This window comes from Mytilus californianus, unplaced genomic scaffold, assembly GCF_021869535.1.
Source record: "Mytilus californianus isolate M0D057914Y unplaced genomic scaffold, xbMytCali1.0.p SCAF_2, whole genome shotgun sequence".
NCBI classification, from domain to species: domain Eukaryota; kingdom Metazoa; phylum Mollusca; class Bivalvia; order Mytilida; family Mytilidae; genus Mytilus; species Mytilus californianus.
The window spans coordinates 71382889-71399975 of record NW_026262668.1 but is presented as its reverse complement, the minus strand read 5'-3'; the positions used below and the strand labels follow the sequence as shown (position 1 = coordinate 71399975).

General features: G+C 30.6%; 1 protein-coding gene across 2 annotated transcripts in view; it reads right to left on the bottom strand.

Moving 5' to 3' along the window:
- Nucleotides 1–16586, bottom strand: part of LOC127728071 (prostaglandin G/H synthase 2-like) — a 36181-nt gene extending 19595 nt beyond the window's left edge. The window contains exons 1-3 of one of the 2 annotated variants that reach the window (XM_052235264.1): nt 16322–16586; nt 9472–9533; nt 6671–6763 (exon numbers count right to left, since the gene is read on the bottom strand). In XM_052235264.1, the coding sequence (XP_052091224.1) occupies nt 6671–6725 (55 nt within the window). In that variant the 5' untranslated portion in view covers nt 6726–6763; nt 9472–9533; nt 16322–16586. The remainder of the gene's footprint in view (nt 1–6670; nt 6764–9471; nt 9534–16321) is intronic. The other variant, XM_052235265.1, reaches the window with a different exon arrangement.
- Nucleotides 16587–17087: the final 501 nt, after the last annotated feature.

The window sequence follows — 17087 nt, the reverse complement described above, 5'->3', positions numbered from 1 at the left end:
TTCACTTGAAACCTATATAATTAAGACAAAAATTGCTGCCAGACATGACAACAAGCAGTTAGGCTAAAATTAAAATTGTCCCTTCAGTAGTAATACATTAATTGGAGAGTTTTAAAATATTAGATACTTCATCAAATAATCAAAATATTTAACTAAATGTCTTATCAAGTTCAATGAAGTGTTGCCAAGTAGAACAATTTAAGTGCTTGCTCATTAGTTATGGATGTAACATATATATATACACTTGGCTAAATCTGTCTTGTTTTATTAAATATGAAAAGAAACATTTTGACCAATTTATCTCTGGGTATTTAATTGTCAACACTTTTGATTACTGATCTCACTTTTTGTTAAAATTATCTTTAAACTCCTGGCAGGGGCATGGAATATTCTAGGTAAATTAAAGAACCTTAGTGAGCGCGCTCACATACCCCACGTCCCCACATTGTCATTGGAGAAATAAAATAAGTGTAAGAACAAAAAATTGAATCATAACTTCCTGTCGATATGCACATCTACGTAGTATGTCCTTATTATCTGAAAAGGTTTCATGAAATTCTGTTGTATGGTTTGAGAGGAGTTGGGATGACAAAAGGTTGCAGTAGTATCTTTGGCAAATAAGTTCAAAGGGGCGTAATTCCTGGAAAAAAATTGAATCGTAATTTCCTGTCGATATGCACATCTTCGTAGTATGTCCTTATTATCTGAAAAGGTTTCATGAAATTCTGTTGTGTGGTTTGAGAGGAGTTGCGATGACAAAAAGTTGCAGTAGTATATTTGGCAAATAAGTTCAAAGGGGTGTAACTCCTGGGAAAAAAATTGAATCGTAATTTCCTGTCGATATGCACATCTATGTTGTATGTCCTTATTATCTGAAAAGGTTTCATGAAATTCTGTTGTGTGGTTTGAGAGGAGTTGCGATGACAAAAGGTTGCAGTAGTACATTAAAGTAATTAAGTTCAAAGGGGCGTAACTCCTAGAAAAAAATTGAATCGTAATTTCCTGTCGATATGCACAACTACATAGTATGTCCTTATTATCTAAAAAGGTTTCGTGAAATTCTGTAGTGTGGTTTGAGAGGAGTTGCGATGACAAGAAATAGGACTGACGGACTGACGGACGGACAGACAGACGGACGGATGGACAGACGGACGGACAGACGGACGGACGGGTCAAAAACATTATACCCTCCGCAACTCGTTGCGTGGGGTATAATAAAAAGAGTTGATGCATCATCTTATCAATGTACAAATGCAGCTATAGTCTTATAGATTTGCTGTACAGGAGATCAGAAAACAACTTTTAAAATCATTAAAGCTTGCTGAAACCTATAGTAATCAGTAAAATCCAATCAAAATATGGTGAGTAATTTAAACACTTGGAGTGAATATGTTGCATTCAAACTTAAGTTTCAGTTTTGAATTTCGGTTTCTGAATGGTTTGTTGAACTAGTTCAGAACTGGTTTGGGAATCAAACCTACTAGAAACCGTAACCAGTTTAATGGTAAAAAATTCGCCCTTAAAGTAATCGAAACCAGCCTGAAATATTTAATTGGGCAAGAGATTAGTGGGTTATGGGGATATTATGTCAGTTGTTAGAATTGTTAAACAAAAGCTTTACCTATACACAATGTATCCTTTCCTAAAGTTGTTTCATTAACATTAATCAAAACCAATACAAATGTAAGAATAAGCTGCATATATTTTGCTCAGAATAAAGAGGCAGTCTTATTTTATGATATAAAATACAGTTGTGAAAAAAAGCACTACTACTTTAATTCTGGGTGTCAAATGTGTTCCAAAGGGTAGCAATAAAATAACCTCATTTAGCCTAGCTAAAGCTTACTCAGGAAACATTGTGAGCAGTACTTTATTGAGAATATTTTTACAAACTGTGGAGTGTAATCAAATCTTGTAAATTTTTACATCAAACAAAATAAATAAGGATAAAAATATCTGTAAAATAAAAGTAATAAATTCACTAGCAGGTCTTCCGGGTTAGTATTTGCCTAACATTTTTTTTCTGTAATGATCTTGAATATAAATTGAATTTAACATTCTTCTTTTCATATGCACAATTCATTAATGTATACAATGCTTTATATGTGTATTTTCAATATTTGTACCAATGTGTATACAGGTGTTTCAAAGAATAACATTGTATTGTTTGGTCTTGAAGGAATTCAACAATTAAACCTTAAATGAAAGGGTGCAGTAAAAGCCTTCAATTTGTGTAACTTTTTACTGAAATTTAAATTTAAGAGAATTAAAAAGGTTGAGATTATAGAAAAACCAAAAACATTACAGGTACTGTAGGATCCATTACATCACAATAAATGTAGTTATTACATCATAGAAAACAATTTCTTATAGCGTTTCCATATTATATAACACATAGATTTTAGTCAATTTTCATAGGGTTTTCACAACATCAAATATTGAATGCATACAAGAACCAACTGCATAAATCACTATAGTGTATGTAGGAAAAATGCCTGTCATAAGTATCTACTTGGTTTTGCATAAAATGTTTATTTCCCAATCACAAATATGTGTCAAAATTATAATTTCATATCATATTTTAGTTGAATTTAAGGTTAAAGCTTCTTTCATCTTCATAATCGCAGTGAGTACTTATCATAAATTTGTTTACATATCATTAAATTTGTGCACAAATCACATTGTTTGGTAATACTTAATTTCTCAGGCCAAATGGGACCTTTCATTAATTGACCAAATTTTGCAGAGAATATGGTTTTGTTATATGAAGAAATCGGAAAGAGTTCCATATGGTACCCCCACGAAATAAACTCTAATACATTATTGTGTTCTTTTAGTATGGTGGGTGTGCCATATGGAACTCTTACCAATTACTCTTACTACAAATTGAGCTATCCTACCAAAGGCAAGAAATCTGAGGTTCTGGAAATCATCATATTTTCCAGTCATGACTGATTTTTAAAGGTCCATGATATAAATGTATTTTAGGCTTTTGGTAAGAAAATTTGAAGAAAGGTGAAGAAATGCATATTCACAAAAAAAGAGATGTCTGTGGCTTTTAAAGAATTCAATGAACATGACAAACATTTAATTTTCACTTTAAATTGTCACTGCATAAATTGTCAAATAATACAAGTACAGTGTATTCAAAATTTACATAAAAATAGGGTAATACTTTAAAGTTATCTCACTTAATGTGTCATTTATCTGATATTTAGTAAATTACTTTAAATATTTATGTTCAATGTATTAAAAAAATAGCTGAAATCAAATTATTTTGGAATTGAAACTTTTTCACAGGAAACTTTAAATCAAACACGCTTTTTCCTTAAGATATGACATAATTCCTAGAATATTTTCATAACATATTGCTTTAACCTAAACAAAACCCCCCCTGGGATAACTGTTTATCATGTCATTTTTCCCTATAGATTTCTTAAGTGACAAAAAAATCACCAAAATTCCCAGACAGGCCAGCATTTTTTTTTTGTCTTTTAATCTTTACAAATCAAAAGAATGAAAGGCTGTGATTTTTTTTAAACACTTTAAAAGTACACAGATATACACCTTGAGGGTTTATCTGACATAATTCTTGTAAGTCATTGTCTAATTAAGCTAGACCTAAATAATTAGATAAATACAAATTCTTATTAGATTGAATATAACAAGTTTCTTGGTCTTTTTAATCATTGTTACCAAAAATTCATGTATGGTCCAAAAATTGATGCAAATATATTTTGTGATATTGCCCTGCTAAATGTAAAAACAAGAATGATGATGATGGATTAGCTGTTTATAATGTCTGTTTATAATGTACAAAGGCAAATTAAGTGCATATTCAGGACAAGACCATGTTAATGTGATATGAAAATGAACCCTGCATTAACCCAACCAGACCAACAATTATTCTGACACCTTGCTGACCAGTCTTTGCTCTTACTTCTTAATAGTGCATACCTAGCAGAGAAGCAGACATCTTTCAGATTTGAAAATAATGCTAAATCAAATATCTAAAATAATACTTCTCCAAGGGAACAAAGTTCAAGATCAGCATTAGGTCTTCCATGAAACCCTAATTAAATGCAAATATTGGTATGAAATTGATCGAAATATCTTACCATTCAAAGATGAAGAACTACTGTAAAATGATAATAAGAATTGATAAGAATAAGAATAAGAATATTTATTATTCCAATCAAGGGCCCTTGACGGGCAACATAACATGTACACATAAAATTGATATTATGGTATGACAAATTTTTGGGGAAAATTTGCAGGACTGAAAAACTCTGAAAAATGTACCTAAACTTTTGCATTGCTTCACCTAGCACCTAACTTATCCTCATATCTCATTCTTTTAATATGGTAGGAGGTAATAATAAATAAAAGATCTGAATGCAGCTGTCTGTTGTGTAGAATGTCTTGATATATGATGTAAATGCATATGTTTGTCATTTACTCCAAGAATACACAGCTTAAGTACATCTATAGATTCCTTCCTCAAATTCTTTACATTCAGCTAGCTTTTATATGTATAATAGATTGAGGTGTGGCATTTGCATATTAAATAGTTAACAAAACTTTCTATTGGAACAATTTTGCTTTGATCCTACGCTTTTACTATCGATTAGCATTAAATAAAAATCTGTTTAAATTTCAAAACCCTCAACAGTCTAACTGAATTCAACTTTAATAAGTTTGAATTTAACCAATTCACACTGTCCAGATATGGATATACTTTAAGAAAGAGTGTGTAAAGTCAATAAAGAACCATTTAGTCAATTTGACCTATTCAAATTTCATTCAATGAATGGTTGAAAACTGATTATCATCAATGGACAGATCTTGAAAAATCTTATTATCATAAATAATTATGATAAAATAAGATAAGATAAGATAAGTTTTATTTTCCAAATTAGGTCCCCAGGGGGGCATATACACATAACATATATAATTGATACAACATACAGTATTTTACATGACATTCATATAATAAACTTCAACTATTGAAATAAAGTCATAAAGTGAATTACTGCGCATGTGCGTATTTTATAATCAAGGAATATATCGATCGGATTGTTAATTAACTGTTGATTCACGATGTTAATCAACAACGCTTGGATTATATTTGTTAAAGTTTTCGAAATTTGCATTTCATATGAAAATAAAAAATAGTCTTCAATAAATTTGTGGCAATATAAATATTTCCCGCCATGTGTCAAGAAATGACGCTATCCCAAGATGCATCATTCTAACATCCAATTGATGGAACCATGTTGTTGTATTCCGCCTGGCTCTACTGTCAAGTAGTTGGCCAGGATCCCAGGCTAAGAATAGTTTAGGTTTCCCTACTGCAACAGACACCAAGGGGCGGTACTCAAGGAGCTGTGTTATTTACGCAGTCCTCCTCGTGTCTGAAGCAGACAAGAAAGCCACATAATTAACATAAGCCACATAATGTCATCAATTATGTATACATAACATGAATGACAGACATTTATCTTTTTAAAATCTTAAAAAAGAAATCTGATATACCAACAATGTACATTGGTAACCTAGAAAGTTAAATTGAAAAGCTTGCATTTTACATAATTCAGTAAATTTGATCCTAATTTATGCACACATAGCTTTTTTTTTTAAACTATCAATCATCTTTCAAAAAAATTACATTAGATCTTTAAATTTCCATTAAAATGACATAATAACTTGCACACATTTTGCTTGTATCATCATGTTCAGTTTTAAGAAAACTTGAAAAAAAAGTTTAAACATACAGCTAAGGGCCATTTTTCAAAATTGAAAAACAAACTTTTAGCAGTTGAAATTCGTACATCAAAGAACTTATCAGATATACTAAGAACTAAAATGCTTTTCTATTTGTGAGATATTTTAACTACCCTGCAATGCTTTAGAATAGTCCTTACAACCATAGACCTTAGTCCGAGATTGCTGTGACGTCTGACAGCCCTTTTGGGACTTGCTAGGGTTATTAGATGTCAGAGAAAGCTCAGATTTAATAGAAATATACAATCACTTAATGCCTACTTCTAAGATTCTATGTAGTAGTTGTCTGTGATTCACTGAGATCAGTAATTCAATGATTTCTGGACCAATGAATACTATTGCATACATTCATTTGAAATCAAGATCACAAAAATTCAGAACAAATCTATATTGTATTCCAACAACCAATCATTCATTACCTTTGCATTTTAAGTTTAAAAAAATGTACCCTTAGTCAAAATTTTATAGATTATTTATGGTTATGTAATCATTTGTTTCATCTATTTGGCATACTTATACAATCTAAAATTATACAATGTCAAAATCAGTTGATCTATTTGATTAAATGGTTAACTTTACCTGCTTAAAGCATTCAATATTTATATTAGATTTCAGATTTAAACCGTTTTCTTAGCTGATGTCTATTATTTTATTATACATATACAATAACCAAAAATATCTGCCAAAAGAAAAATGTATTTGAGTTTGTGTCATACATTTTTCAGATGACAAGATACTGTTAAGAGATAGTTCAGGACTTTCTGTTGAAAAATGACCTCTAATTACAAAAAAAAAACTTGTGTAAGATTATATAAAATGAAAGTAGAAAAGATTGTTAAAACATGTGATTGATCTTGAGAAGTTTTTAAAGTCTATAATTACATACCTGCATATGAAACAGATACTAAAAACAGGATAAAAAATCCCAAGGTTCGCTCCATATTCCTTCCTATAGGTAAACACAGGTGAAATCAGGTGTCTGTAAAGGTAAATATAATAGTCGTAATTTGTGGAATGTATTAAATTACCTCCCGTAAAAATACACAAATTAAAAGGATATCAACAAGAGGTCCTTCTGCTGAGTACAACGTGACTAAAGTAACATTCAGATAGTTCTTTAATAGATGAAGGATTAAAATACAAAACTTAACTGACAACAATGCAGTTGTTATTATATATGTAGGATAGAGAACTTCAGTGTGAGATCTTCACATAGACTTTAATTATACATAACTTCTAGAATGTCTATACTTTAGTCCAACAGAACATTTTGTACTTTACTTATTATAAATTGTAGACATTTACAAAAAAAGTTCATATTTTAAAAGTTTCCTCACATTTTATTTGTTATTAAGGAAATTAGATGTCGTATCAAATATTTTTTCATAATAAAAAAAAAAATATCAAAATCTACATCAGTTAGACCAAATTTGTTCATGAGTTGCCAATCAACATATGAAAAATGTATTTTGTCAAGCAGCATCAGGATTGTCAAATCATTGGCAACTTTTACATAAAAAAGTCTGTATGTATCTTGCCATGCAGTGTACTCATCTTACTGCTAAATTCAACAGAGAATAAAATAACAATTTTACTGACTGTATATATATATAATTATGAATACAATATGTGTTTTCAGCCATGTATCACCTTCACTATGGATCTGTCGTAGAGTTGTCACTTGTTTAGATAGAAGATATATATATAAGTCTAAAGATTTGCACAACGGTACTAATAGAAGATGGTAATATCCGAAGATGATGTTATAAAATTGTGTTGACAAATATTTCGGCTTGTTAAAATTATTGACACTGACACAGGCTGTTTGTTAAGCCGAAATATTTGTCAACAGGATTTTATAACATTATCTTCGTATTTTACCATCTTCTATTAATACCCTTGTGCAATCTTTCAACTTATATAATTTTTTCCTTATCTGCACAGTATTCTTTTCTTGACGATCCGGTACATATAAAATTTGCTGGTTGGTCCTTTTTATAGACTTCTATATATATATTGCGGTTTTTATCCAACGCAATCATAGGTTTGAATGTTGTTTTCAATTTAGACTTGTAAATATATATATATATTTAAACGTCTAAAAAGTGTCTTAACAATACCAATATTTAAACTAGAGGCTCTCAAGAGCCTGTGTCGCTCACCTGTATTTACTGATGCTTTAGAAATCATGTAAAATAAGGTTAAAATCATAATTAATAGTATTAGATATTAGATATTATAATGATATCTAAGATAATAACAAAAAACTGCAAAATTTTTGTAAAATTACTAACTCAGGGGCAGCAACCCAACAGATCGTCAGATTTGTCTGAAAATTTCAGGGCAGATAGATCTTGACCTGATAATCAGTTTTACCCTATGTCAGATTTGCTCTAAATGCTTTAGTTTCAGAGATATAAACCAAAAACTGCATTTTACCCCTATGTTCTATTTTTAGCCATGGCGGCCATCTTGGTTGGTTGGCGGGGTCATCGGACAAATTTTTTAAACTAAATACCCTAATAATGATTATGGCCAAGTATGGTTAAATTTGTATCAGTAGTTACAGAGAAGAAGATTTTTGTAAAAGATTACAAAAATTTACGAAAAATTGTTAAAAATTGATTATTAAGGGCAATAACTCCTAAAGGGGTCGACTGACAATTTTGGTCATGACAACTTATTTGTAGATCTTACTTTGCTGAACATTATTGCCGTTTACAGTTTATCTCTATCTATAATAATATTCAAGATAATAACCAAAAACTGCAAAATTTCCTTAAAATTACCAATTCAGGGGCAGCAACCCAACAACAGGTTGTCAGATTTGTCTGAAAATTTCAAGGCAGATAGATCTTGACCTGATAATCAGTTTTACCTACCCTATGTCAGATTTCCTCTAAATGCTTTGGTTTCAGAGATATAAGCCAAAATCTACATTTTACCCCTATGTTCTATTTTTAGCCATGGCGGCCATCTTGGTTGGTTGGCGGGGTCATCGGACACATTTTTTAAACTAGATACCCTATTGATGATTGTGGCCAAGTTTGGTTAAATTTGGCCCAGTGGTTTCAGAGGAGAAGATTTTTGTAAAAAGCTAACGACGACGGACGACGACGACGATGACGACGGACGACGGACGACGGACGCCAAGTGATGAGAAAAGCTCACTTGACCCTTCAGGTCAGGTGAGCTAAAAAAGGAAACATTAAATGTAAGTATTTATAAATATTTCAGATAACAGATATCCTTCATCAGTATGATTATAATGTAAAATGAATCATATCAATCTATTCTGATTTAAGTATATTAAAACCAAACAACGCTTGTACAATATATATATATTTATACATACATATAGTTCAACTTTACTTAGGTGTGTCATGACATATTCAAGCTCATTTCAAAATGTGCTTGCAGGCTTTTTTTAAACAATAAAAGTATTTTTGTCACTGATGAACTTACTGATTAGTACTTCAAATAAATTCAACACAATTAATAATTAACCAAATTTTTACTTTTCTTGATAGTAACGATTTTTTATTAATGCATTTCTTTTCTTATTTCTCTTTCAAAACCTGATCAATTATGCTTTTTAGTCAAATTTACAAACAAAATATTTTCATGCAAACATGTTTGTGACTAGAAGTTAATTGTTTTTGTTTTAATTCCTACTATAAGGCTTACCTTATTATTTTATCCTTCTTTTCTCTCTTATAGTTCCTATAAATCACGTATATTCATATATACTGCAAAAAAAAATAATTATTGCTGTTATATTTAACCAATAGTTTAAAAAGAAGCAAATTATGCTTCTTAAATGTAACCACTAAAATCTGGTTTATTATACCACATTTCTTTACTTTTATATTGCATTAGACAGCAATGGATAATTTTTCACCATAATTGCTTATTTTTTCTAATTGTAACCACAAAAGTTCAAAATCCATCCTCTTAATTTCCATGTTGTTTGTTTTTTAATTTTGTTTTCCTACTACTGTCATTACTTATGTCATCACTTACGTAAGACCATTGATTGACAACCTGTGGTTAAGTGTCTATTGTTCAGGTCAGTGTTAAAAGTACATACATTTACAACAAATCCAGTTGATTTTTGTGTATGGCTTTTTCCCCCCAAGGTTAAGTTAACATCTTTGTCCTTTTGGTCTTTATGGATAGTTATTTTATTGGCAATGGTAACACCTCTACTTATTTTTTTATTCAGATTGCCAAAAAATAATGACAGTTTACACAATTTTATTTTTATTTTCATTTTTACATAATTGGGGATGAGGTTTTTACAGATAAAAAATCTTTTTTTCTCTTTCCATTCATACCCATTTGTATTTTATATGCAATGAAAGTAAAAAAGGAGCATAAATTATATCTGAAGTATCCAATTGTTTGCAATGGGTTAACAAAGTTCAAATTCTTTTGAAGAGCTAATAAAAACAAATTGTGCTAGAATGATAAGAATTACTCAGCATCCTGTCAAACTATTCAACATACCATATTCCTGGCAATTCATATGAAGGGACAGGCATAATGAAAACAAGAGTGCACACACTGAAATGTCTCACCTGCTTTACTGACCATTGATTTTATGTTGAAAGTCTTAAAGATAAATGTTTTACTACAAGTATCACATAAACTTAACATTTCTAAAGATTCTTGACAATGAGGTCAGATAAATCCTGTCAGACAGACATGTACCCCTTACAATTACTCCATGTACCAAATATAGTTGACCTATTGCTTATGGTAATTGAAAAACAGACTAAAGCACAAAAAACTTAACATTGACCAATGAACCATGAAAATGAGGTCAAGGTCCGATGGTACCGGCTAGGCAGACATGGCCATACAGTGACCTATAGTTGTTAATTTCTGTGTCATTTGGTATCTGGTGGAGAGTTGTCTCATTGGCAATCATACCACATCTTCTTATTTTTATATGTACACCTTACATGCTTATGATTCCTTGCCCGGCTTTGTCTATACTTTTTGTTCCTTTTTGGATTATAGCTCTCCATCTTTTTAATAAGCTTTGGATTTTCAAATATTTTGGCCTCGAGCATCACTGAAGAGTCTTTAATTGTCAAAATGCGCATCTGGTGCAGAAAAATTGGTACCGTTAATGTTATTACAATCATTCCATACACCAAATACAGATGACCTATTGCTTATAGTACTTGGAAAAACAGACCAAAACACAAAAACATTACAATTTGACCAATGAACCATGAAAAATGAGGTTTTGGTCAGATGAAACCTGCCACACTGACATGTACCCCTTACAATAATTCCATACACCACATATAATTGACCTACTGCTTATAGTTTCTGAGAAAGGGACATAATCATGTAACTTTAACTTTTATCACTGATCCATGAAATGAGGTTGAGGTCAGGTGAACCCTGTCTGACTGACATGTAGACATTGCAAGGAACCAATTTACCAAATATAGTTATCCTATTACTCATAATAAGTGAGAAACTCACATGACAAAAAACTATAATTTTTTTCAAGCAGTCGCTGAACCATGAAAATGAGGTCAAGGACAATGGACATACGATTGATGTAGTAAACTTCATAACATAAGGTATCTGCATACAAGGTATGAAGCATCTAGGTCTCCTACCTTTTTTAAATTTAAAGCTTTATACAAATAGTTTAGCCAGATAGTAGTCCCTATGTCTCACATACTGACTTTCGCTGTAGGCGAGACAAAAACCATGTTTTTCATCTGATCATAACAAAATGATCTTTTTTTATAAAGACCTTCCATATCTTATTTCTGTCAAGTTTGGTTCAAATTGGCTTTGTTGTTTCAGATGAGATGCTGAAATTGTCTAATGACAGACATATTTGACAGACACATAGTGATAACAATAGCTCACATTGCCCTGTTGGCCAGTTAAACTAAAAACTAAATAGCAGCATTAATATCAATATGGGATGTGGAGTAAATGTTAACAAGACCACAATGAACAAAAAGAAACAAGTTAACTAAAACACACATACACTTGATTGATTAAAAATTAAGAAAATAAAAGAATTAAGTTTTTCTTTTCAGTGGTATACATCTAGAGAGTAGTGTGATCGTCTATACATTTTATTAACTACCTACCTTAAAGAATAAGTTGCTATATGATTAAGTCTGTACTCTCAGTTCACTAAACTATGATAAGCTTTCTTATCAAACTTATTCCTGGAAGTTTTGGTTAAATGCAACCAAATATAGAAATGATATTGAATAAATAAAATTCTTATTTTAACAACTTAAGAATTCAGTTGTCTCACTTATAGATGAAAAATAAATTACAAGTTTCACTTGGTTTGCGGCATGTAAGGAGTTATCTACTTGTGTAAAACTGTTTTTACAAGTGGAGAAGGAAATAGCCAAATCACTTCCATAACAATAAGTCAATATACTGCTTTTTTGTAAGTGTTGTTTTATATGAATGATGGGAGTATAGAAAAAAATTGTAAGGATTTCCAAACATTTTTCTATTCCCTACAAGTATTTTTTTCTTAGAACTGTTTTTTTTTCCTGCAAATATTTACATATTCTAATCAGGAAACAAATATAAAAATATTTCATGTAATTTCAACAGACGTGACAGAACACAGGTACTCTTTTTTACCTATATTTCTTGGTAAATTACAAACAAACCTATTTAAACAGAAAAATTCTGACAATAAGGATATCATTATCATAAACGCTTTTTCTTTTACTACTGTTATAAGTCAGAGTTGTAAGGAGCTCAATAACACTAACTACTGTAAATTCAGAAATTATTGCGAGGTTTTTATTAATGCGAATAATGCGACTTGGTGATCATCGCAATAATAAGAACTCACATTCTGATATCTGATACAAAAATCTGTATGCAGATTTTCCTGAAATCGCAATAATAAATCTCGCATTTTAGTCCATTCTTTAAAAATCGCAATAATAAATGCACGCAATAATTTCTGAATTTACATTAATAGAACACTACATGTACTGGTAATTACAAAAAATATTTCAAATTCTTTATATATCAATGTAACTTACATCGTTAACCCATCATATTTAAATGCGCTTGCCCAATGTCAAAAATGAAACAAAATCAACATTGTAACATGTGCTTTGTACTTTTAATTCAATTTTATTTTGGTATTATCTATCAAATAGATTTTCCATCTTATCTGATATTCCTGACCTTATTTGATCTCCATATAATGCTAGTTTATTGTATACTGATGTTGTGACCCCTATAAGTCATTCTGTTTTACTCTATAAGTCTATATATACTTCTTTTTTGTAAGTACTTGTATTCAAATTGTGTGTATTCCTGGTTTGAAGTTTTTCCAATCTTTTTTCCTAATCCCAACAAGAATTCTTTTTAGAACTGAATTTTTTTTTCAAATATTTACATAACACAATCATGATACCCTATTTGATTGTTCTTGCCAAAGGTCAAGATTGAGACAAAATTTACCTTTTGCTTTGAACTTCAAAAAAAGTATAACAAAAATACTGACCTCCAAGGTTAATTCAAAAAGGGGGAAGTGCATAAAAACTGACAAGATCAAATGTTATCAACCAACAGAAAGAGTGAAAAACCAACTGTCATATTCCTGACTTGGTACAGGCATTATCCAAAGAAAATAGTGGTTTAAACCTGGTATGAATAATAATATATAATTAATATTGATATTGATTACTATTTGATTTTTCTTCTTATCTGATATTCCTGACCTTATGGGATATCCATATGATGCAAGTTTACACTCAGTAATCATTGAATACCAATGTTGTGACCCTCAGCTGTTTTATTTTACTCTATATATTAGGAACAGTGACTGGTGTAAATCTATCTTGTATTACATTTATACATAATGAGATCACTCCAAAAAATATGAATATGTACAGTGAATGACGCATTTAAGGAACCTCATACTCACATAGTTATTTGGAGAAATTGTATTGATTCCAGATCTTTGACAGTTAAATTCATTCATAACTTTCACTAGCTCAGGACGATTTAGAGCTTGACTTATTGTCTATTGTTGAAGACTATTATGTTGCCCTATGGATGTCTTTTGGTTGTTTTTGTTAGGTTGCTTTCTCATTGACATGATTCCCACCTTTCTTTGTATTTGCATGTGAAGGATTTTGTCCAACATAAAAACAAATTTATCTATTTAGACCGATTCAATCATTTCTCACCTAACCTTTTCACTGACACACATATAACCAAGGATTTTGTAGTACTATAAAAGTCCTTAATTGAGATTCTTCTTTAATTTTTAATGAATGACTGTCAGCATTTGCTCTTAAATCAATACACAACAAATAAACAATGAACAGCTCCCTGGGCTTACATAAAGCATAGCCTGTTGCCCAATCCAATTCAAAATATTTTCAATTAAATATTGTTTTAACTAATCATTACACAATCATAATAATTTCCCTTTATGACATACTGTATCATGTCATAAGAAAAAATGTGAATAGTATTATTCAATACATTTAAAAAGTAAGCCATTATTATTTAAAATCTGCTATGGTTGGTATATATACAACAGTTGTAGGCCACTGACTATGTAGGTTGCAAAAACTCTTATTTTCATTAAAATGCAATGTTTTTGGATTAACATAAAATCTTGAAAACAATAACCTTATTATTAAAAGCAGATGCAGATCCAGGATTTTGAAAAAAGGGGGGATTGCAGGCCCCCAAACTATACAAAGTTGGGAGTGGAACAGGTTAAAAGTCTGGATTAACCATGAATGTAGCTCCATAAGGGGGCCCAGGCTCCCACACCCCCAACCCTAAATACGCCTCTGAAAAGACATCTTTGGTTCTGTATCCATCACCAAGCATATGTATATAAATTATTAACTTGGTGGGATCTTGGAGGTATAATTTATCAACATTGGTAACCTACTGGTAGTTCTTAAATTTTGCAAAAGTATTTCTTAAAATTATTATGTCAATATTTTTTGTTCTTCCACTCATGATTATTTTTATTGATACATATAGCAAAGCAGATAGGGATAATATATGCCACAGGAGGGCAATTACTATTTCTGTGGTGTGTGGAATCAAAACAGATTGTAAAAGCTGATCTTACAAGGCATTTTCTGCCAAAATTGTTTGACAAATCAAAAACAAAAGGACACAGAAACATATCATCAAAATAGGACTGCATAAGACTTTTTGGAAAAATGGCTTTCAAATGCCAGATGAAATTATTTTATTTTAGCTGGAGTAATTTTGGAAGTGAGAAAGATCATGTGGTTATTAAAGAGATTATGCTTGAACTTTGTCAGTGTCATACAAGATTTCATTTCTTTAAGCATTTAGATTTTGCAAGGTGGTCACAAGCACTTGACTCTGAAAAATACATTTAATATAACTTTCAAAGATGAGTGCCTGTTAAAAGCAAGAGCACTTTTCTGGATAGTTGGTGTTATCTAAAAACACAGTTTAGTACATAAACAACCTCAATAGAAATATTTCTTGCATTTCTTGTTACACAAAAACTTAAAAAATAAAATACACATTGCTTTTATTCTTTTAATGGGGGAACAAATTGTTGGCCCATTTATGAAAAATTATTAAAAAAAAATATGAAGTGTAATACTTGTAATTACATATAATAGATTGGGTAGTCTAACTTTAATTTCCATTTTTTTTATTTTTATTTCGGAAGTTTACTTACTTAAGCTTAATGTACTAGTCACTAGCAGCTTTGAGTGTCTCCTTGACCCATTTCACAATTGCTGAAACCAGGAATAAAGATACCGTTATATAAACTTTATAAATTTCCTGGTTAGTTACGAAATAATCATTGTTTCCATAATCTGGTTAGATAATATATGTGTGCAATGACAAACTACAGAGAACTTGAAAATAGTGCTTATGAAACAAATCCCCAAGCATTACACTTATCTATTAAAAGACATGCATGAATTCAAATGGAATTATATATTTTTTTTTCTTCATTTTGAAAATTTATTACAAAATGTAGTTTATTTCATAATGAAATTATTAAATCAAGTCAATATTCAAAGGCAAACTTTTTAATTTTTAACTATTTTTTTTAACAATTTTCATTCATGACAATGATTACCATTGAAATTGTATCTTATAACAAACATGGAAAATTGGAGATCCTAAACATATTATTTGTGATACTACACATATATATCATTTTTCGATCACCTTCGCTCTCATTCTACATGTCTAGTCTGTCTGTATAATAATATAATTGAAATAGATGAAAAATATTGTTTACTCTTGAGTCTCTTTAGCTACTACTTCTCAAAATGTCTTAATTGAATTTTCCATTGCATGCATGTGGCACATATATTATTCTTTTACAAACAGCACCCAAAATATTCTTTTTCTACATAGTCAACCGAAATTATCATTGGTAGATTAATATTCCTATGCTCTACTTGTGTCTAACAGTCTAACATTTTATGCAATTCAATGGTTTTTAAAAGTTTGTTTAAAGGATAAAACAAATAAATTTTACCTGTTAAAAGCTTATTCTCTTTCTTCTCGGACACTCGTCAATACTTTACAATACTCTCTAGTTATTGCTACTGTTTAACTTATAAATGGATAACTTTTCTCGCCTTGAAAACAGAACATCAATCAAAGAAACAAATTTACCTGGAAATATTTACATCCCAAACACTTCCTGTCAAAGTTCAATATCTGTGATGTTGTTGGGATAGTTACATTTTATTACTCACATCACCACCCACAATGCCACGCTTTGTACTTGAACAGGATCTCAGCAATTAAATGCAAATTTTATGTCACATTACATTTTACTTATAATGTTCAAGTTCAAGTTAAAAATCTGCCGAAGATCGTCCCGTGTACTTTAAGGTCCCTTTGTCAACGTATATTTGTTCCGCCTAACAGAAGTTCCAATGGAAACTTGGTTATAAACAATGTCATTATGTCTGTTCCTGTTGGAACAAATATTCTATATCATTCAGTATTCCGTTAGGAACATTTACTATAATATTTATTCCAGTGGAAATAATATTCCAGAATATTGTTTCCATTTGGAACTTATATTATGAAGGAACTTCTATTCCGTGACACCTTTAAGGCATTCCAAGAAATTTTATACAGACTCTTGGGGAATGGACCCCCCTTAAAAAATGTGTGTGGAAAAGAGCAAGAACGATTTTAATAAGTGAAATAAGTTAAAACATTACAGATTATTTACCAACAAAAACTTTAAAAAGCCAAAAAATAGGGGGAGGGGCGTCCATTCCCCTAAG